This window comes from Pseudorasbora parva, chromosome 4 (assembly GCF_024679245.1).
Source record: "Pseudorasbora parva isolate DD20220531a chromosome 4, ASM2467924v1, whole genome shotgun sequence".
NCBI lineage: Eukaryota > Metazoa > Chordata > Actinopteri > Cypriniformes > Gobionidae > Pseudorasbora > Pseudorasbora parva.
The window spans coordinates 10,306,792-10,328,542 of NC_090175.1; the positions used below are offsets into that span (position 1 = coordinate 10,306,792).

At 38.6% G+C, this 21,751-nt stretch overlaps 1 protein-coding gene across 1 annotated transcript in view; it reads left to right on the forward strand.

Moving 5' to 3' along the window:
• Positions 1-1,525: 1,525 nt before the first annotated feature.
• Positions 1,526-21,751, forward strand: part of tbc1d9 (TBC1 domain family, member 9 (with GRAM domain)) — a 44,236-nt gene continuing 24,010 nt past the window's right edge. The window contains exons 1-9 of the mRNA XM_067440835.1: positions 1,526-2,138; positions 8,764-8,874; positions 11,329-11,447; positions 13,452-13,680; positions 14,615-14,876; positions 15,971-16,178; positions 18,331-18,537; positions 18,613-18,786; positions 20,763-20,913. Coding sequence (XP_067296936.1) covers positions 2,018-2,138; positions 8,764-8,874; positions 11,329-11,447; positions 13,452-13,680; positions 14,615-14,876; positions 15,971-16,178; positions 18,331-18,537; positions 18,613-18,786; positions 20,763-20,913 — 1,582 coding nt within the window. The 5' untranslated portion in view covers positions 1,526-2,017. The remainder of the gene's footprint in view (positions 2,139-8,763; positions 8,875-11,328; positions 11,448-13,451; positions 13,681-14,614; positions 14,877-15,970; positions 16,179-18,330; positions 18,538-18,612; positions 18,787-20,762; positions 20,914-21,751) is intronic.

Sequence of the window (21,751 nt, forward strand, 5' to 3'; positions counted from 1 at the left end):
GCGAAAATGCCTCATTGATGCTCGAGGTCAGAGGAGAATGGGCCGACTGATTCAAGCTGATAGAAGAGCAACTTTGACTGAAATAACCACTCGTTTCAACCGAGGAATGCAGCAACGCATTTGTGAAGCCACAACACGCACAACCTTGAGGCGGATGGGCTACAACAGCAGAAGACCCCACCGGGTACCACTCATCTCCACTACAAATAGGAAAAAGAGGCTACAATTTGAACTAGCTCACCAAAACTGGACAGTTGAAGGCTGGAAAAATGTTGCCTGTTCTGATGAGTCTCGATTTCTGTTGAGACATTCAGATGGTAGAGTCAGAATTTGGCGTAAACAGAATGAGAACATGGATCCATCATGCCTTGTTACCACTGCAGGCTGGTGGTGGTGGTGTAATGGTGTGGGGGATGTTTTCTTGGCACACTTTAGACCCCTCGTTTAAATGCCACGGCCTACCTGAGAATTGTTTCTGACCATGTCCATCCCTTTATGACCAGCATGTACCCATCCTCTGATGGCTACTTCCAGCAGGATAATGCACCATGTCACAAAGCTCGAATCATTTCAAATTGGTTTCTTGAACATGACGATGAGTTGACTGTACTAAAATGGCCGCCACAGTCACCAGATCTCAACCCAATAGAGCATCTTTGGGATGTGGTGGAACGGGAGCTTCGTGCCCTGGATGTGCATCCCACAAATCTCCATCAACTGCAAGATGCTATCCTATCAATATGGGCCAACATTTCTAAAGAATGCTTTCAGCACCTTGTTGAATCAATGCCACGTAGAATTAAGGCAGTTCTGAAGGCGCAAGGGGGTCAAACACAGTATTAGTATGGTGTTCCTAATAATCCTTTAGGTGAGTGTATATATATATATATATATATATATATATATATATATATATATATATATATATATATATATATATATATATATATATGCATACACACACACACACAAATATATATCAAACACAGTGTGTTAATAATAATTCTTTAGGTGAGTGTATGTATGTATGTATATGTACTGTATATATATACATACATACACTCACCTAAAGAATCATTTCATTCATTATTATTGTATTATATATTTTTTATTTACATGATTAATGATCATCACAACACTGTGTTGTCTGATAGAGACATATTACCTTATTTGTTTATTGATTATTTTATTACCTGAACCAACCAAAGATGTCATGAAGTACACACACACGCGCGCGTTTATTTAGCATATATTAGTTTGGCTATTATTTCTTTTATTGATTGGTCTATTGGCTATTATTTTGAATTTTATTGAAATTCTCTATTATTGTTTTATATCATACATTATTGATAGTAATACCTTAGTTGTACCCATTTTGTGATTCTAAGCATCCTCAAATATTGTCTTTATTTTGTTTCAGTCAAGATAAAATGTCAATCATTTTTTGTTTATGAGCAAATGGGCTTTCCGCCCACAATCGTTACGTCACAATGGCCTGCCCATGACGCACGCTGAGCGCGCGCCGCCGTCCGTGCTGCAGTGGCGCTAGTGAGTTGAGTATCAATATAACACGGCTGGGATGTTAGGCATTGTTTATTTTGCGTGCTTCGGGAGCTCGTGTAAACGCTGAAAACATCCTTGTCTTTCACCATGAATCAGCGGAATACTCTAGTTCGGGAGTACAGGGGCTCTGACAGGCGTTAAAGTCACTGTCGTCCCTTAAGGAAAGGTGTGCATTATTTGTGTAGTGTAAGGTGCGCGCGCGCGTCTGAAGGAGCTCCAGGGGGACTGTATACATTTTTTTTAATGCACATATTTTAATATTTATCGATCTGTTCGATGCACTAAGTGTTATAGTCTGCTGACAGTTTATAATTTTTCCAATACACCGTCGTCGGATCTTCGAAGCGCGTCGGGTGCGAGATTTGACGCTTGGATAAGCTTCAGGACAGCGACTCCATACTGGACCACGTTTATAAGATTAGTTTGATGTCCTCGTGAGGAAATCGAGCTGAAGATGTGGGTGAACCCTGAGGAGGTGCTGTTGGCCAGCGCGTTATGGATGACAGAGAGAGCCAATCCGTATTTCATCCTTCAGAAGAGAAAGGGCCATGGAGACGGCGGAGGGGGACTCGCGGGTAAAGCCTTGATTATTATTACTCAATCTACTGCTTGCACTGTTATTTATCGTGACAGCTTATGCACAGGTGTGTGTGTTTCATTCATGCCTGTACAGTCAGGTGGACGCGTGCTGGTTTCGATCGCATATGTGGTGGCGACGCACCTGCGCGTGCGCGTTCACTGTGTGGTCAGATGTGAATGTTCAATACATTTATTAATTTGTTAAGTTTATATAGAATTTTCCCAATGTAGTGCAGTATTTTATCACCAATTATCATCAGAATAATTTGAAAATATTCTAGTATGTCTAGTACTTTTTGCATTGCAAAGCTTGCTGATCATGGTAAGCAAGTAATTTAGCGTCTGTACAAAGTTCATTTTCCTAATGCACTGGCGATATTTTAATTAGATTTTGAAATAACATGACATTGATTGAGAACAAGAATGTTGGTTTCCAGCTACACTGTAAAAAATATTATTTTATAAATAAGTTACCTGGTTGCCTTAATTTTGAGTTCATTGAAATTAAAAATGTGAGTTAAAACAATGAAAATCTTTTGAGAGTCGTCAACCTTTCTTCAAATATTATAAAAATATTTTGTAGGCATATTGGGTAATTGTGTGTTTTATTTGTGATGAGGCAGTGAAACATGCCAAATTGTGCTATTTTTATGATTTATACATTTTTATGTGGTTCAGATACAATAATATTTTGAGTTTCTATTTATTAAACCAATTTCCTTCATTTATATCAACTCAAAAAATGTATTTCAATACTCAAAATTTTAAGGCAACCAGGTTACTTACTTTAAGTTAAACCAACAATGTGTGTCGCTTTTGACATCAGTTATTTTTCAGAAATATCTGACTGCTGATACTTGACTGACCAATCAGAATCAAGTTTTCTTGAGCTAATCAATGTGTGCTATTGATGTATGGTTGTGCTTATTGGCCAATATAGACCCATGTGGATCTATTAAGCTTCATAATCATATTATTTCCATTACAGAACAGGCCATGTAGAGAGATGGATTCGAGCACTATATAATGCATCTTCCATTATTGTTTATATATCGGATGCTTTGTAATGTGGCTGTAATGACTAGTGATTGTCAATTGGCTGAACAGATGAATTTAGCTTTCATTTCAATATCTGTAGATTTGGAGACTGTTGTAAAAACTAAACATCACCTCTGTTGCTTTGCTAATATCAGAATGGCCAGCTGATTAATCGGTTTGGCTGATTGATACCCATCTAGTGAGATATTAGTGACTAAACTGGCTCAGTAAGGTTATTATCACTGGCCAATGGCAGAAAGCTGAGCTGGTTTGAGGTTGTGTATGTGTTTTATTGATCTCACCTGGTGACCCGACCAGTATTTGCAGGTTTACAGGTATGTGTGGCACTCGGTGTCAGCCTCTTTATCTTTGATTAACAGATATCATGCTGGAGTTTTCGAAAAATGAGATGTTTATGAATAAATCTTTGAGTTAATGATAGCGGTGATTAAATATTGTAAGAGCCAAAATGTTGCTGGTGTTTGTGCCTCCACCTCTTTGTGTCTGTCAGTAAGAAAAGAGACACAAAGCGTACTCTAGCGAGGAAAGATGATGTCATTGTTACATAAATGTGCGAGCTGTGTGCCAGTTGCCAGTGCGAGTCGGTGAGCCTGGCACGGCCCAGCAGAATGACCCGGAGCGGCTTTGCTAGCCAAAAAAGAGCATTAGGAAATGTGTTTGGTATGTTTGCATACGTCAAACCGACCAAATATCTTATTTAAACATGACTTTTTACCAGAGCCAAAGTGGATACTATATGATTATATATTGTTAGTATTTTCATTTAGAGCATAGCTTTTCCACGTCTTTCATTGAATTGCGATTTGCGAACACAACATCTGAGAACTCGCTTCTTGACAGCAGTGAGATTAAATGGAGAACACATGGGGGACTTTTGCTTCGGTCTTATCTAAATAGGTTTTTTTCTCCCCTCGTGTCTCCTCTAAAGCAGTCATTCTCTCAACCGTTTTGACTGTTTAAGGCAATATTTGAAGCCCCAACCCAGCCACAGATTATCATATTGTGCTATAATGACTGAGCTGTTCATTTAAAATAGGCATATTTACAGAAGCTAAGAGTGACAGCAGTAAAAAATTCAGTAAATTAAATGAATTAAATTCAATTTCAATAAAGACATGTTCTTAATTGTTTACATGTTTTATTATCAATAAAGTTACATGACTTTTACGTTTTGTGATTACATTTTTTTTTAAAGCAATCTTCTGACCATCTGACCAATCACAACAGACTGGGTCACCTGACCAATCAGAGCAGAGTATTCTAACACTGTGAGAAAAAAGGTGAAGGCTGCAATGTTTATCATGAGAAATTTAAAGTGTCTTTTTATTTAAAAAAAAATTTTTTTCCTTGGATCCATGGAAATCTGTTGTCGGAGATTTGGGAGCCTTTAAAATCGCGTAATCTGGTTATCAGTTGGATTTTAGTCCATTATCCAAAAAGGCATCCAGTAGGAGGCCGAACTCCTTTCCTGTGGTTAAACGGGTAAAGTCTACTGCCCCTTTGTTTTTTTAATGGGATTCAATCCAGTTGTATCGGGTCGATGCTGGGGATTGATTTTGTCCATGTGCTGAAAAGGCTGTTTTTCTCTGAGCAGCGATGAATTCAACCGAGAGCAGAAACTTCTATATTTAGACGGAGAGAAGACAACAATGAAATGTTCCTCCCACAACTCCTCGTCCAAACGTCCTAACAAGACATCAGAAACGCAGGACGGATTGAATTGAGTTCCCAGAGTTAATGTACGTGTGCAACGGGGGAGCACAACATCCAGTTTAAAGTCATTCAGCTTGAAGTCTATGGGATTGCACTTGACTTTAATATGAAATATGACTTTGCTGCTGTGTATCAGTGTGAAGTTAAGTCGTAGTGCATGAATATTAACTCTGGCAGGAGTTCTGGGACTGTACAATCATGCAGCCTTATTAATATTCATGATCCAAGAATAGAATATATCATGCTTATTTCAGAAGAAATTTAATCATTAATGTTGAATGCATTTGTAAATGAATTAGCTTCTTAAATGCCATTATATTAATACAGAGAAAAAGGGTGTCAATTGTACCTTTATAGGGGTACAACAGCTTGTCTCTGGGGCAGTACCCTTAAAAGGACACATTTGTACCTTTTTTACTCCTAAAAAGTTGCAGATTAGTACCTTAGAGTACAAATACACTGCAAAAAAATGCTTTTTTTGTTTAAGACAATGGGGTGAAAAAATAATCTTATTTCTGTCAGGTATAGAAACGAGAAACAAGATTTCAATCAGAAAAATTTGATTATTTTTCTCACCCCATTGGCAGATCATTTTGCTTGTTTTAAGCAAAAACTCACTTATTTTAGATAATTTCCCCCAGAAAACTCATTCAGGTCATTTTACTTATCTAGTAAATGCTTCTTGATTTAAGAATTTGTAGATATTTGGACTGGAAACAAGAAAACAAAAGGCTAAATAAGAAGCGCATTTTTTGCAGTGTATGTACCCTTAAGATACTATGAACCTTTTTGTCGTAAAAAAGGGTACATGTTATTTTAAGGGTACTGCCCGAGCGACAAGCTATTGTACCCCTAAAGGTACAATTTTGACACCCCTTTTCTCTGTGTATAGACTGTAACACTTAATGAATGTTGATTTTATAAAATACACTTGAATAAGTATGTCATGATTATTTGACGTTTGAAGGCTTCTGCCTGTCAGGGAAACCTGAAATACTGGAACTGAAGAAGGTTTGAGGAATGAGTTGAATGTTGCTCACAAACAGCTGAATAGATCTCTGCAACTGAATAGATCATGTGATCCTTACTGTATTCTCAAATCTCTGCTCTCTTGTTTCGCAACCAAGGAAACCGTGGCTCATCCGAGCATATGAAAGCAGGAACAGAAAGTCATGTGTTCTGGAGGAGGGGGTGTTATTGCACACATGAGCTTGAGCAGGCACTGGAAGCTTGTTATTTTGGTGGATTCCTATTCACACATTCAAGTTTGGGAAAATCTGCACAGTCAAAGAGATATTACATTAAAAAAATTAAAAAATAATTACATTTGTAATCTCATAATGCATTTTCCTGGTCTTACTGTGCATGGTTCACCAGTGCATGTTATTCTCAGTATTTTAGTAAATGAAGTTACGTATTTACGTATTGGTAATTAGGTATCATTGACGCGTGACGCTGTAGTGTTTTCAGCCTCTGCCGCCTCACCAAATGAGGACATGAATGCATGAACTTCATCTCCAGAGCCGCTCTGAGAGTCACTTTATCAGCATTTTACCCTTTCTTTTGATATGATGCAGCATCATATCATATAAACACAGAAGCCCAAAGGTCTTTTACGGTAACCTGTCAAAATAAAAGTTTGGTTTAACTTGAAGAAATTGTGACAGAAACATTGTTGTGTTGAATAGTAGAATTTAGTTATGTCTCTAACACTAATTAATACTAACACTAATAATAATAATAGTTGTAATAATATTTAACTTCTAATACATTAAAAAATAAAAGTGTGTGTGTGTGTGTGTGTGTGTGTGTGTGTGTGTGTGTGTGTGTGTGTGTGTGTGTGTGTGTGTGTGTGTGTGTGTGTGTGTGTGTGTGTGTGTGTGTATAAAGAAAAAAAAGAAAAGAAAATGAATGCTGTTTAGTTGTTTTCATTAATTCAATGAATTAGACATGCTTTTTGATTATTACAATAGTTATTAATTTAAACTTTATAACTTTTTTAAATTGTATTAAACTTTATTAAATTTGATTAAAAAAATTAAAATTATAATTAAACAATTAAATTGAAATTTAGAAAACTTAAAAAGAAAACACAGAATATGGTAAAAAATAAAACCAATGTAATTGGTCAAACCAAAAATGTAACTGTTGTTAAATTATATCATGATTTTTGTATTGGTTAAAATTTAAACTAAAAAAGAGGATTTAGGAAAAAACTGTGTATTTCATAGGGCCCTATATTTGTACCCTTAACTCCAATTAGTTTGAGCAATTACTCTACATTTTGCATGTCACCTAATTTTTTACAGTTAATTTTTTGATACAAAAGTGATTTTTCCAACTACAGTGCATTAAAGGTACTGCATCTTGTGCGTTGTGAACTCATCTAAACACTTCAACAAGGCTCTTCTTTATGTGATTAATGCGAGAACATTAGCATGAATCTTGTTCATATATGAGATGAGGACATGACAGCAGATGAAACCTGCATATCCAGTGTAAGTAGGCTTTGACTCTTTAATTTTACATAACATTAGTTTAGTCATTCGTTTTAGTAAAAAGACCTTTTTGGTTTACTTATGCCCCTTTTGAGCTTTTAACTGAGGCTAGACTTTTAAGAGGCTGTTGTGTCGACCTTGATGTATTGTTACAAATCTATGTCGCTGTAAAGTATCTCTGCTTACTTAAGTATGGTTTTCTCTTTACACCTCCCCATCTTTTAATTTATTCATGAAAATCTTGCCTTCTTTCATACATCTCAAATCCCAATTTTGTTTGCGTGTGTGCAGTCTGGATAAACCTGTACGGTCCACATTGGATTGTGAAATGTTGTAGGTTTTGTATTTCCACCTTCTCAGCGTATATAGAGCGAGAATGCGAGCTGGAGATAAAGAGAGCGTGATGCCAGAGGCAGAAGCTCCGGCTCTGAGCTGCAGGTTTTGCAAGTGTCCTCATTTGTGGTGTCTGATGCTCTGACACTGATACTGCGGCAATGCTAACGCTCCTCAGGTAGAGTTAACAATGGTTACAGGCTCACCTAGAGCTTTACAAGCTGCAGCCTTTCGTTTGAACGTTTAAGGTCAGTACAGTTTTAAGAAATTAATACTTTTTTATATTAAGAAATGCATTAAATTGATCAAAAGTAACGGTAAAGACTTTGTAATGTTACAAAAGATGATTTAATTCAGTCATGAAACTAGATGGTACAAGCTGATTGGCCTCTGCTGATCTCTGCTGCACCTTTCAAGTTTTTAGTTGAGCCATTAATGGTGCACTATGTAGTATTTTTGTAGTAAAATATCCCAAAAACACTAGGCCGGTGTTATATATTTTGTTCAGTTGAGTTCTTACAATATCCCATGTGTTAACCAAGGAGCCGGGACGTTTCAGCATAGTGTCTGAGGGAGTCGCCTGTCAATGGCAACATATCTGCGCTACTCTCGGTGTCCGGTTTTATTCTGCAGAAACACTTTACTCTTAGCAGTGTGAACAAGAGTCACAGCAGCCGCTGAGCGAACGCACAGAGTAACGTCATAACATCATTTTAAATACACTCAAATGTATCTGATATGATAAACAGAGCTGCGTTACCTCACACTCATGACCGAAAAAGCAGAAATAGCGCCGGCGACTGTGTCCCGTCATAATAAAAGTCAAGATAAATTTAATTAAAAAAGAAATAAGTATATATTTCCATGATATAGTAACTAAACTGAATTTTGGGGGAAGCAAATGTGAATATCTATTTGTGTGTGTGTGTGTGTGAATTATTTTGCCGGTTATAGGCTACTGATATATCCTAGCATCATCCTGCGTCATCCTGCGTGTATTTTGTCTGTTTTCCCTCAGGTCTGCTGGTTGGCACCCTTGATGTCGTGTTGGACTCCAGTGCCCGCGTGGCCCCGTACAGGATCCTCTACCAGACCCCCGATTCCCTTGTTTACTGGACCATCGCCCACGGTAACATACTGCTTCCCTTCCGCTCCCATTCTGCAATGCAATCTTCCCTCACATATCCCGCCTGCTCCCTGATGGCCTGCCGCTGCCGGAGCATTACCTCATGCCCTAGTGTCTCTAAAGTGGAATCTCAAGTCAGAAATCAATGTCCACTTTTCTTTCAAATGCTGCCCGGGTGAACATGATGTTCGCACACTGCCTCGGCTTTTAAGTTCATTTTAGGTTCAAAACTTCAATACAGGAATCAATGCTCAAGCAAAGCCGGAGTTTGTTGGGAATTGGTGTTTGTGCAGGGCTACAACGAGTCTGCTGATGCAGGACAGAGCGGTTAATGTGCAATTAAGAGCACTTATGATGAGAGCGCCTCTGGTTATGATAGGCAGCTAAACCAAAACTAAAAGCCATGTCGAGAACTAATCATTAGGCCTGGGCAGCATGCAATGGGACAAATGTGTTAACCAGTATACATTCATTCACTTTACGTTATTTGCATGTGAAAAGACATGGAATTAGACAATAACACAACAATTTATCATAACAATAACAAAGTTTCAGTTGTCAAAGCAATACCAGTAAAATTTCTCAAATCCATTTTAACTACAAAAGCTAATTTGCAACACAAATTTATTTTTAGCTAACTATTTGAAACAATTATTTAACCAAATTTTAATTTAAGTAAAATATTTATAAATTACTTATTAATGTAAATATGAATAAACTTATTTAAAATATTATTTCTAAATAAATAATGTATTAAAACAATGTCATGTAGCCTTCAATATGTTTTTCAGTCAAGTAAATATTACTTAAAAAAGGAAAAAGCATTAATTTATTAAATTAAACACAGTATACGTTATATTTAGTTAAAATACCCAAGTTTTTTTCCAAATACCCACATTTTGGAAGCCAGTATACCAATTAAATTATTATTTATGCCAATTTCGATAGCACTACAAAAAATACTTATTGAGCAATTAACCTTTTCATTATTTTATTTTACTCAGTATTTTTTAAATAAACTTAAAACCCATTTATACAAGATATATCAATAAAATCGTTGTCAAACAATATTTACATCGAAGTGTCCGAGCTCTAGCTGAGAACTTTACGTCTGAAGCCAAAGGAAAGCGCTGGCTTCCCAGAGGAGCGGAGAGTGCCCTGCTTCTGAGCTAATCTGGTTTAGAGGCAGCTGCTAACGCTGGTTCATATTACACAAGCTGTTACTTTGGTTGCTGCAAGCCATTTGGTAAATCTCTTTATTTAAGGCAAGAGAGCCTTTTGCCTGCTCTGAGATGCTGCATATGTTCTGTGACAGGCTTTTTGGATGGATGGATGAGCTGGATGGATGGATGCTGGATGGATGGATGATCTGGATGGATGGATGAATGGATGAGCTGGATAGATGGATGAACGGATGAGCTGGATGGATGAATGGATGAGCTGGATAGATGGATGAATGGATGAGCTGGATGGATGGATGGATGGATGAATGGATGAGCTGGATGAGCTGGATGAATGGATGAGCTGGATGGATGGATAAATGAATGAGCTGGATGGATGGATGGATGAGCTGGATGGATGAGCTGGATGGATGAGCTGGACGGATGAGCTGGATGGATGAATGGATGAGCTGGATGAATGGATGGATGAATTGATGAGCTAGATGGATGAGCTGGATGGATGAATGGATGAGCTGGATGGATGAGCTAGATGGATGAACTGGATGGATGAGCTGGATGAATGAGTTGGACGGATGAGCTGGATGGATGAATGGATGAGCTGGATGGATGGATGGATGGATGAGCTGGATGAATGGATGGATGAATTGATGAGCTGGATGGATGGATAGATGGATGAGCTGGATGGATGAATGGATGAGCTGGATGGATGGATAAGCTGGATGGATGAATGGATGAGCTGGATGGATGGATGCATGAGAGAGATACAGTAGATGTATGGATGGATGACAGCATTACATGGATGGATGGGAGAGATTGGTGGAAAGATGGATAGATGGATGAATTAGATGGATGAATGAATGAGATGGATGAATGGATGGATGGATGAGAGAGATTAATTATAGATCACTGCATGTATAAATTAAATGTATATAGATTTTTGGTTGACAGTAGTATGAAATATTAATACAATTTAGTTGTTTATTATCTCTGTCAACCAAGGATGTTTTATATTCCATCTTTACCTAGTTGCAGGGGTATTTATCACAGGACGATCTTAATGAGTCTTTTCTCATGCCAGTAATGTGTTTGATGTGCTGCCTGAGGAGAGCGGTGCTAATACAGAGCTAATGAAATGATGAACAGACCCATCTGCTGCTCCGCACCGGAGGCAAATGAAGTCGCTGCGGATACAGACTTCAAATCAAATTCATTATCCTAAACGGGTGGATTAGAAATATTTGACAACGAAGAGGTGCCAAAATCTTTTTGTTTTTAGGGAGCTCTCGTAAGGATATCACGGAGAACTGGGAATGGCTGGAGCAGAATCTGCTGCAAACGCTCTCCATCTTCGAGAATGAGAATGACATCACCACGTTCGTCAAGGGCAAAATACAGGTTCGGCAAGCATTCCCAACTGTGTTCACGGACTGCGGTTCATGTGTCATTATATTATCCCCTTTCACAAAGTCTTGATTTTGGGGTCTGAGAGAAGAGATCTACATGCTTGAAAAAAAAAAAGTTATTTTTCGTTCTTCGCTTGGGGGTAAAAATAAGTTGGAAATACATTTACAGTGATATACTTTTAACAAACATCCCAATTTAGAGGAATATTTGAATATGTGCTGCACATTATCCTCTCAATAACAGAATAAACACAACAAAAAGGGCGGCAGTGAGAAAACATCCGTTAAGAAAGCATCTGTAATACGGCACATTTATTTATACAGCACTTTATAATAGATTATTTAAAGGAAAGCGGATTTATAGTCCGTTTTTTTTGGCTGTAACGATACACCAAACCCACGATTCGGTTCGTATCACGATTTTTGACCCATGGTACGATACAAACCTCGATATGGGGGAAAACAAAACAGTTCAAAAGATATTTTGAGGGGAAAAAAAATTAATTTATTAAATAACATTTGAGAAACCTGTATAAACTGAACACCAAATAACAATATTAACTATGCAAATTATTAACAAAATACCTAAGTAAATTAAACTATATAACCAAAGCTATAACACTTCTGTTTTCTTTGTAAAAAAAAAAATACTGTTGAAAAACAAACAGAACTAAAGTCCATAGTGGAGATGATTCGAGCATTTTGAAAATTCTTCTTCAATCAATCTTACATTTACAAAGAAAAATGGTTAATGTTTTTTCGCACTGAGGTAACTGAGGCTTACTCTCTGTGGCTCTATAGCGCGTGTTTGGGCGGGGTTGCCATCGGTGGGGATTGTGATGGATTCAGCAGTACTCAACCCTTCCAACACCTTAGCCTTTGTTTTCTCCAGAAGTTTTGGTAGCACATTTTGAGAGAAATGCGCCCGGCTCGGTAATGCATAACGGGGCTCGAGCTCTCATGTTAACCAGTTAGAGTTTGCATAATGCCTGCGTGACACGCACGGAAAATGCATGCATGCTTCAAATAGAAGAGATGCCTATTTTTAACTCGACACGCGAGCGTGTTGGAAGCGTTTCCAGGCAAAATAGAATAGGAAAAGATGTTTATATGTCATTTTGACACGAATGCATAATAATAAATGACATTTTCATGTTCGAAAGTCTGTAGGTTAACATAAATGCAGATATGGGCCAAATTTTAATAATAAGAAACAACATAATTATCGATTTTGAAATATTAGACCTGTCAATGCAGAATGAAATATTCTGTAGCCTATTTTGCCGTCAATACCATATATCTGTGTGGTCAATAGGCTACTGCCGAGGTTTTCTTTGCGGTATCAATAGGCAATATATATTTACATCCTGTACATCAATACCAGCAGAAGCGCTGTCAGACACGCTTCTGGTGTGCAAAGAAAGAGAAAACGCTACGCAGCCGCCCTGCGGCTGACACGCACCAGATACGAAACGCTCACACCACGCTTGCGGTGTGTCTCCGGCATCTGCATGTTGGTTGTGTTGCCGGCCGGTTGGGGAAGCTTCTCGAAACACTTACGGCAAGTTGTGTGGGTCTTGTCAACTACACGATTGCCATCCTTGTTCTCCACTGGCGAAATGTTGCCATACTGCTGACTTAAAAGTTGGTCCTGGACAGGAAGGATAATTCTGGGAGTTGGAAGGGGTGTGTCGCGATTCTGCCTTCACACATCGCGATACAGGTTCGTGGACCTGCATATTGCGATTTCGATTTCATATCGCATATCGTTACAGCGCACATTTGAGATCTCGCATATAAAATATGCTGGATGGAAACGCCATTTAACACCATTCCAAATAAATTCTTCGATACGCATAAAAAAAGTCAACTTTGGTATGGTGAGAAATCTCTAAATAAACATAATTTAGAGTTTCTGTTCATAATTGACCCCCCCCCCTGATTTTGTTTGAACCATTTTGTGTATCTGTGTTTACATGTGCCTTTTTGTGTCCAGGGCATTATTGCAGAATACAACAAGAGCCACGACATCAAAGAAGACGACGACACGGACAAGTTCAAGGAGGCTATCGCTAAGTTTCGTAAGCTTTTCGGCATGCCTGAGGAGGAGAAGCTGGTGAACTACTACTCCTGCAGCTACTGGAAGGGGAAGGTGCCGCGGCAGGGCTGGCTGTACCTCAGCATCAACCACTTCTGCTTTTACTCCTACCTGCTCGGGAAAGAGGGTGAGTAGGGCAGCAGCTGCCCGGGACGAGATGGGTAGATCTTTGTCAGGTTAGACACTATATTGAATTTAACGCAGATGAAAATGAGGCTGGGAGGGATGGATTCAAAACCTCATATTTTGTGCTAAAATGTTCTGTCCTAATGAATCTTAAAGGGTTAGTTCACCCAAAAAATTTAAATTCTGTCATTAATTCCTCTCCCTCATGTCGTTTGACACCCGTCAGACCTCCGTTCATCTTCAGACACAGATGAAGATATTAGTGTTGAAATCCGATGGCTCAGAAAGGCCTTCATTGACACCAATGTCATTTCCTCTCTCAAGACCCATAAAGGCACTAAAGACGTCGTTACAAAGCCCGTCTCACTACAGCGGCTCTACAATCATTTTAGCGAAGAGAATAGTTTTTGTGCGCAAAAAACAACACAAAATAATGACTTGTATAGTGATGGCCGATTTCCAAAACAAAGATTCGAACCGTTATGAATCAGTGAATTGATTCATGATTCGGATCGCCAATGTCACGTGATTTCAGCAGTTTCACGCGCGATCCGAATCATGAATCAATTCACTGATTCATAACGATTCGAATCTTTGTTTTGGAAATCGGCCCAGCACTATACGTTTTTTTTGCGCACAAAAACTATTCTCGTCGCTAAAATAAAATACTTAACTATGATTGTAGAGCCGCTGCAGTGAGATGGGCTTTGTATCGACGTCTTTAGTGCCTTTATGGGTCTTGAGAGAGGAAATGACATTGGTGTCAATGAAGGCCTTTCTGAGCCATCGGATTTCAACACTAATATCTTCATCTGTGTCTGAAGATGAACGGAGGTCTGACGGGTGTCAAAGGACATGAGGGGGAGGAATTAATGACAGAATTTGCCTTTTTGGCTGAACTAACCCTTTAATGTTTGCTCTTGTGTTTGTTTCAGTTAAGCTTGTGATCCGCTGGGCTGACATTACTCAGCTGGAGAAGAACGCCACGCTTCTGCTGCCGGACATGGTGCGGGTCAGCACACGCTGCAGCGAACACGTCTTCTCCGTCTTCCTGAACATCAACGAGACCTTCAAACTCATGGAGCAGCTTGCCAACATAGCCATGAGACAGCTGCTGGACAACAAGGGCTTCGAGCAGGATCGCTCTCTGCCCAAACTCAAGAAGAAGTCGCCCAAGAAAGTGTCGGCCCTCAAAAGGTCTGTGTCAGTAACGCTCATGAAGCCAGTGGAGAGATAAAACGATATAAAACTGATAAATCAAGAGAAACTCTGCCCGGTTAGCTGGGTGACATTTATACTTTTATGGAGAAATAATAACTTAAAAAACAAAATTGTACTGCCAAACTTGAGATTATTCTTCAGAAATGTGTTTATAAAGTTTAGATATCTTTTTTATTATTAAAAAAGAACAACTAAATGATTACCTGATGAAGTACTATTAATATGTAGTAATTTAGTAAAATTATACATTTTCACTAGATTATAAAGATACATTTTTTTGTTGTTGTGATTATTCTTCTGGAATTTTGTCAATAAAGTAAAAAAAAAAAAATTTAAAAAGAAAAAAATTAATTAAATGAGTACTTTAAGTACTTTTAATATGTAGTAATTTAGTACAAGTATACATTTTTACTAGATTATAAAAGATAACAAAATTTTGATTTGTTGTGGTTATTCTTCCAACGCTTTGTCTAAGTTTATAAATACAATTTTTATTTAAAAGAGAAAAACTTTAACTAAATTAAATGAGTACCCGATGAAGTGCTTGTATCATGTAGTAATTTAGTAGAAGTATTAATTTCACTAGATTATAAAAAAATTGCATTATGATTATGTAATATATAAAAAACTAGGGTGGAATTTCTTGCAAAAACAATAATTATAATAGTATATACTGTTACTGTGAAATAAATTGATTAAATAAAATGTATATTGTGATTTAAAATAAAATAAAATCTTGAGAGGATATTTTTGTTGTATCAATCAGTCCCAGAATTGCTTAAAAATAATATTACAAACAATAAAAAGTCAGATTCATATTGCAATTGTCTTAAAGATGATAGTGGAATTGCAAAATAGTGAAGGATTATATTGTGGAGTAAATGGTCGTCAGGCAACTGTGTGAAATTGGAAGTAGATCTGTTTTTCTTTCCGAGTGCTTTGAAAGAACCTTTGCAAACTAAGAGGATTATCCAAGAGCACTTTGATTATGTTAGCAATATGCATTCAGCAGAAGTTTAGGAAACTTTAGGCAGCCTTTTTCAGTTTTACATTTGTTTCTGCAACTACAGAGATTTGGATGCCAGGGCCAAAAGCGAGCGATACCGGGCGCTTTTCCGCTTGCCGAAGGATGAGAAACTGGACGGCCACACAGACTGCACGCTATGGACCCCCTTCAACAAGATGCACATCCTCGGACAGATGTTTGTCTCCACAAATTACATTTGCTTCACCAGTAAAGAGGAGACCATCTGCAGCCTGATTATCCCACTCCGAGAGGTCCGTCACAGCAACATGATACTCTAATAAAAACACAGCAAACATATCCATTTTAATTAGATTTAAAGTGTTAGTTCACCCAAAAATGTAAATTCTGTCATTAATTCCTCCCCCTCATGTCGTTTGACACCCGTCAGACCCAGTAGCGTACCGTGGGGTTTCAGTCAGGGCCTTCACTAACGATCAACACGGCCCACGCCATAACAACACACACACACACACGATCAACAAGCCCCACGCCGTCACCATAACAACACACACACACACGATCAACAAGCCCCACGCCGTCACCATAACAACACACACACACACGATCAACAAGCCCCACGCCGTCACCATAACAACACACACACACACACACCCACACGCACATTTTTGTGACATATGGGGACATTCCATAGGCGCAATGGTTTTTATACTGTATAAACCGTGTTTTCTATCCCCCTACACTGCCACTGCCCCTAAACCTACCCATCACAGGAAACATTCTGCATTTTTACTTTCTAAAAAAAACCTCATCCTGTATGATTTATAAGCATTTTGAAAAGTGGGGACATGGCCAATGTCCTCATATTTCACTCTCTCCTGTGTGTCATAATACACACACACACACACACACACACATACACGCAAAATACAATAATGCACTGTACACAATACTACTACGAACTTTGCTTTCATAGTGTTCGTTGGGAAGGGGGCAAGCAAAAATTACACGCAAGACAAAAAGGCAATTTGACTATTTATTGATGATACTGCACTCACGTGTCACCGTTTAGGCAAATGGTGAAAATAATCAAAATCTGCTGGCACAAATACTCTTAAACAAACAAAAATATGGACCAACAGAACATCCAAAGAAACACCGCTTGTTAGCTAACATTACCGGCTTGACATCAGGATCGATCATTCGCACGCAGCCCGTCATCCGCGGCGGCCATAGTTTATTTCACACAGAACTCTCACAACCCGCGAAAAGTTCAGACGGCTGATGACACCAGCAGGAGGTAGCACACCGACACATCGCTGGGCCTCTGGGCCGTTCTATCACTACACATCAAATTTTGATTGGCTAATGACCCACGTCAGTCAAAGTTATGGTCCAATGGAAAATAGCAGCTTCAATGGAAGGCAAGCTATTCTACTAGTGCTGGTCCTCGGGGTTGTGATGTGTTTAGATGATGACATATGGAAAATACACCAAAAATAAATACATTCTTTCTGGAAATATAATCGTAACTATATATATATATATATATATATATAGTCTGGCCAGCCTGACCACCACTGGTCAGACCTCCGTTCATCTTCAGACACAGATGAGATTAGTGTTGAAATCCGATGGCTCAGAAAGGCCTTCATTGACACCAATGTCATTTCCTCTCTCAAGACCCATAAAGGCACTAAAGACGTCGTTACAAAGCCCATCTCACTACAGCGGCTCTACAATCATTTTATGAAGAGAGAGAATAGTTTGTGTGTGCAAAAAATAAATAACGACTTGTATAGTGAAGGGCCGAATTCAAAACAAAGATTCGAACCGTTACGAATCAGTGAATCAATTTGTGATTCTTATCGCCAAAGTCACTTGATTTCAGCAGTTTGGCACGTGAGCCGAATCATGAATCGATTCACTGATTCATAACCGTTCGAAACATAATTTTGAATTCGGACATCACTATACAAGTCGTTATTTCGTTTCTTTGTGAACAAAAACTATTCTCATCTATTCATAAAATGATTGTAGAGCCGCTGTAGTGAGATGGGCTTTGTAACGACGTCTTTAGTGCCTTTATGGGTCTTGAGAGAGGAAATGACATTGGTGTCAATGAAGGCCTTTCTGAGCCATCGGATTTCAACACTAATATCTTCATCTGTGTCTGAAGATGAACGGAGGTCTGACGGGTGTCCAATGACATGAGGGTGAGGAAATAATGACAGAATTTACATTTTTGGGTGAACTAACCCTTTAAGCTGTTTTAATCTCAACTTTACATAGGTGTTTATAAGCATTTATCCCACATTATCTTTCTCAATCCACAATCCAGTGATATTTTTATTTTTTTTTAATGTTAAGGGTTCTCTTATTTTTTTCCAGAGCTGTATGTGAAAATAAAACGGATTGCATCCTGTCCCTCTCTCTCATTACTAGGTGACCATCGTTGAGAAAGCCGATAGCTCGAACGTCCTTCCCAGCCCCTTGTCAATCAGCACCAAAAACAAAATGACCTTCCTCTTTGCCAACCTGAAAGACCGGGACTTCCTGGTGCAGAGGATCTCGGACTTCCTGCAGCAGACCACCTCCAAAATCTACTTTGAGAGGGAAATCACAGGCAGCCTCAGCAGCTCGGACGACGAGGTGGGAGCAACACGGTTTGTGTGTGCAGTATATAAATCTAGAGACGCCGTGTCTGATGCAGATCTCTGTGTGTAGGTGTACTCGCAGCAGGGCAGTGTGCTGTCATGTAGTCCTCAGTGCAGCGCGCTGGGCTCTGAGGGAGAGAGCGAGAGGCAGTTCAATCTCAACGATAACAGCGTTCCCACCGCGACACAAGCCCTGATGACCATGTACCGCCGGCGCTCCCCCGAGGAGTTCAACCCCAAACTGGTACGATATCCTCCGTAGCATTTTCTTCTTTATTAATTTTGTCCCTTTTTTACTCATAGGACTAATGGAGATGTAAAATTTAGACTCGTATAAAAAAATAAAGCTCATGTAAAATCTGTTCTGAAATGTGTCCTGCATCCAGAGCACTGCAAAAAATGCTGTTCTTATTTAGTATTTTTTTCTTGTTTCCAGTCCAAATATCTAAATCTTCTTAAATCAAGAAGCATTTACTAGATAAGTAAAATGACCTAAGATATTTTTTCTTGTTTTCTGGGGAAAAATATCAAAATAAAGTGAGTTTTTGCTTAAAAAATTATCTGCCAACGGGGTGAGAAAAATAATCTTATTTCTGTTTGGGACGGAAACAAGAAACAAGATTTCAATCAGAAACAAGATTATTTTTCTCACCCCAATTTGACCTGTTTTAAGCAAAAACTTGCTTCATTTTGATTTTATTTTCAACAAAACAAGAAAAATTATCTTATGTCGTTTAACGTATATAGTAAATGCATCTTGATTTAAGAATTGTTAGATATTTAGACTAGAAACAAGACAAAATTACTAAATAAAAAGAGCATTTTTTGCTGTAAGGTGCTTTTGCTCATAGAATCACTGCATAGAACAGCAGGGACATGCTGAAAGACCCCAATATTAAAGGGTTAGTTCACCAAAATTTAAATTGATGTCATTAATGACTCAACCTAATGTCGTTCCACACCCGTAAGACCTCCGTTCATCTTCAGACACAGTTAAAGATATTTTATATTTAGCCCGAGAGCTTTTCTGTTCCTTCAATGAAAGTGTATGCACACTATACTGTCCATGTCCAGAAAGGGAATAAAAACATCATCAGAGTAGTCCATATGAGACATCAGTGGGTTAATCAGAGTCTCTTGAAGCATCGAAAATACATTTTGGTCCAAAATCACAAAAACTACGACTTTATTCGGCATTGTCTTCTCTTCCCTGTTTTTTTAGTCATCAAATAAAGATTCAAACGGTTATGAATCAGCGAATTGATTCATTGATTCGGATGATTTCGGCAGTTTGACATGCGATCCGAATCATGAAACAATACACTGATTCATAATAACCGTTTGAGTCTTTATTTGATGAACCCAGAAGAGAAGACAATGCGGAATGAAGTCGTAGTTTTTGTTATTTTCGGACAAAAATGTATTTTTGATGCTTCAAGAGACTCTGATTAACCCACTGATGTCTCATATGGACTACTCTGATGATGTTGTTATTCCCTTTCTGGACATCGACAGTATAGTGTGCATACACTCTGACTAAATATAAAATATCTTAAACTGTGTCTGAAGATGAACGGAGGTCTTTACGGGTGTGGAACGAGTAATTAATGACATATTTCATTTTTGGGTGAACTAACTCTAAGCTGTTTAAGAACGTCTTGGCAATTTAGCAAATAACGTGCGTCACAAGTGTGAGTTTATCGGCATTCGAATGCACCTCATCCAGTCAGAATTCAAAGCCTGAAGTAAGGTACATGTTATTGTGTTTGTTGTGGTTAAAGCAGGTGCTTTAGTAGGACACACACAGGAAGTGCGACTCATGAGAAGACCTAGTTTGTTCTGTTTGCTGACCTGCAACAAATGAAGTTGAAATGACCTGAAAAAGCTGCTTATTCAAGTCATTTGCTTTCAAAGTAGTTATGCTGTGTTAATTAAGTCACAATATCAGTGTGCAATAGAAGAAAATGCACATGTTTTGCATTCAAATGAGTATTTGAGTGATTTTTGGGGTAGGAGGGAGGGTTCTGCTCGGAAGATTGTCTAATCTAATGTTTTCATATGCATTAAATGCACCACCTCACATATTACAATGGAAAGCTAATGTCGTTCACGGTTCACTGGCTTTGCTTCTTTGCTAGTCAGAGTCTCCGACATCAGCACTTCTGAAGTTGAAGTCTGTGCAGCCGTGATGAGATGACCTTGTTCCTTGCGTTTTTTCAGGCTAAAGAGTTTCTGAAGGAACAGGCCTGGAAAAATCACTTCACCGAATATGGTCAGGGAGTGTGTATGTACCGTACGGAGAAGACCAAAGACCTGGTGCTACAGGGCATCCCGGAGAACATGAGAGGAGAGCTGTGGCTCCTGTTTTCTGGTGAGTCTGATGTCTAACAGACAGACAGCTGCGAGTAAAACGAAGCTGAATGCCAATAATAAAATGGGACTAACCAGAAAGTCAAGCACAGTTAGAGCACCACAATAAATACATTTACATGCATTTAGCAGACACTTTTATTCACAGCGAACAAAAGCAGAAATTGTTTTCATTTTGAAACAATGAAAATAAGCAAATTCATTTTAAGTTTTAACAGACATTTTTGTATTATGCAATAAACGATAATCAGGACACCACTTAATGTCCCATTTAAAATCGTGGTCATGAAGCAAAACCAGCCACTGCACTTGACATATTTAACAACAACCTGGACATGTTTAAAAGTGTTTACTGTTGTTTACACACACACACACACACACACACACACACACACACACACACGTTTGTTTTTTGTGAAATGTGGGGACATTCCAAAGGCGTAATGGTTTTTATACCGCACAAACCGTATTTTCTATCCCCTTACACTGCACCTACCTCTAAACCTACCTATCACACACACACACACACACACACACACACACACACACACAGACACACACACACACACACACACTACCCCTGCCCCTAAACCTACCCATCACAGGAAACATTCTGCATTTTTACTTTATAAAAAAAAACTCAACCTGTATGATTTATAAGTATTTTGAAAAGTTGGGACATGGCCACTGTCCTCATATTTTAACCTCCTTGTAATACCTGTGTCATACCCATGTCATTATACACATTTGTGTCCTCAAATGTCACAAAAACATGCCCACACACACACACACAGACACCTGTTTTGTTGTGGTTGTCTTGAAGTGCAGTGCATGTACCT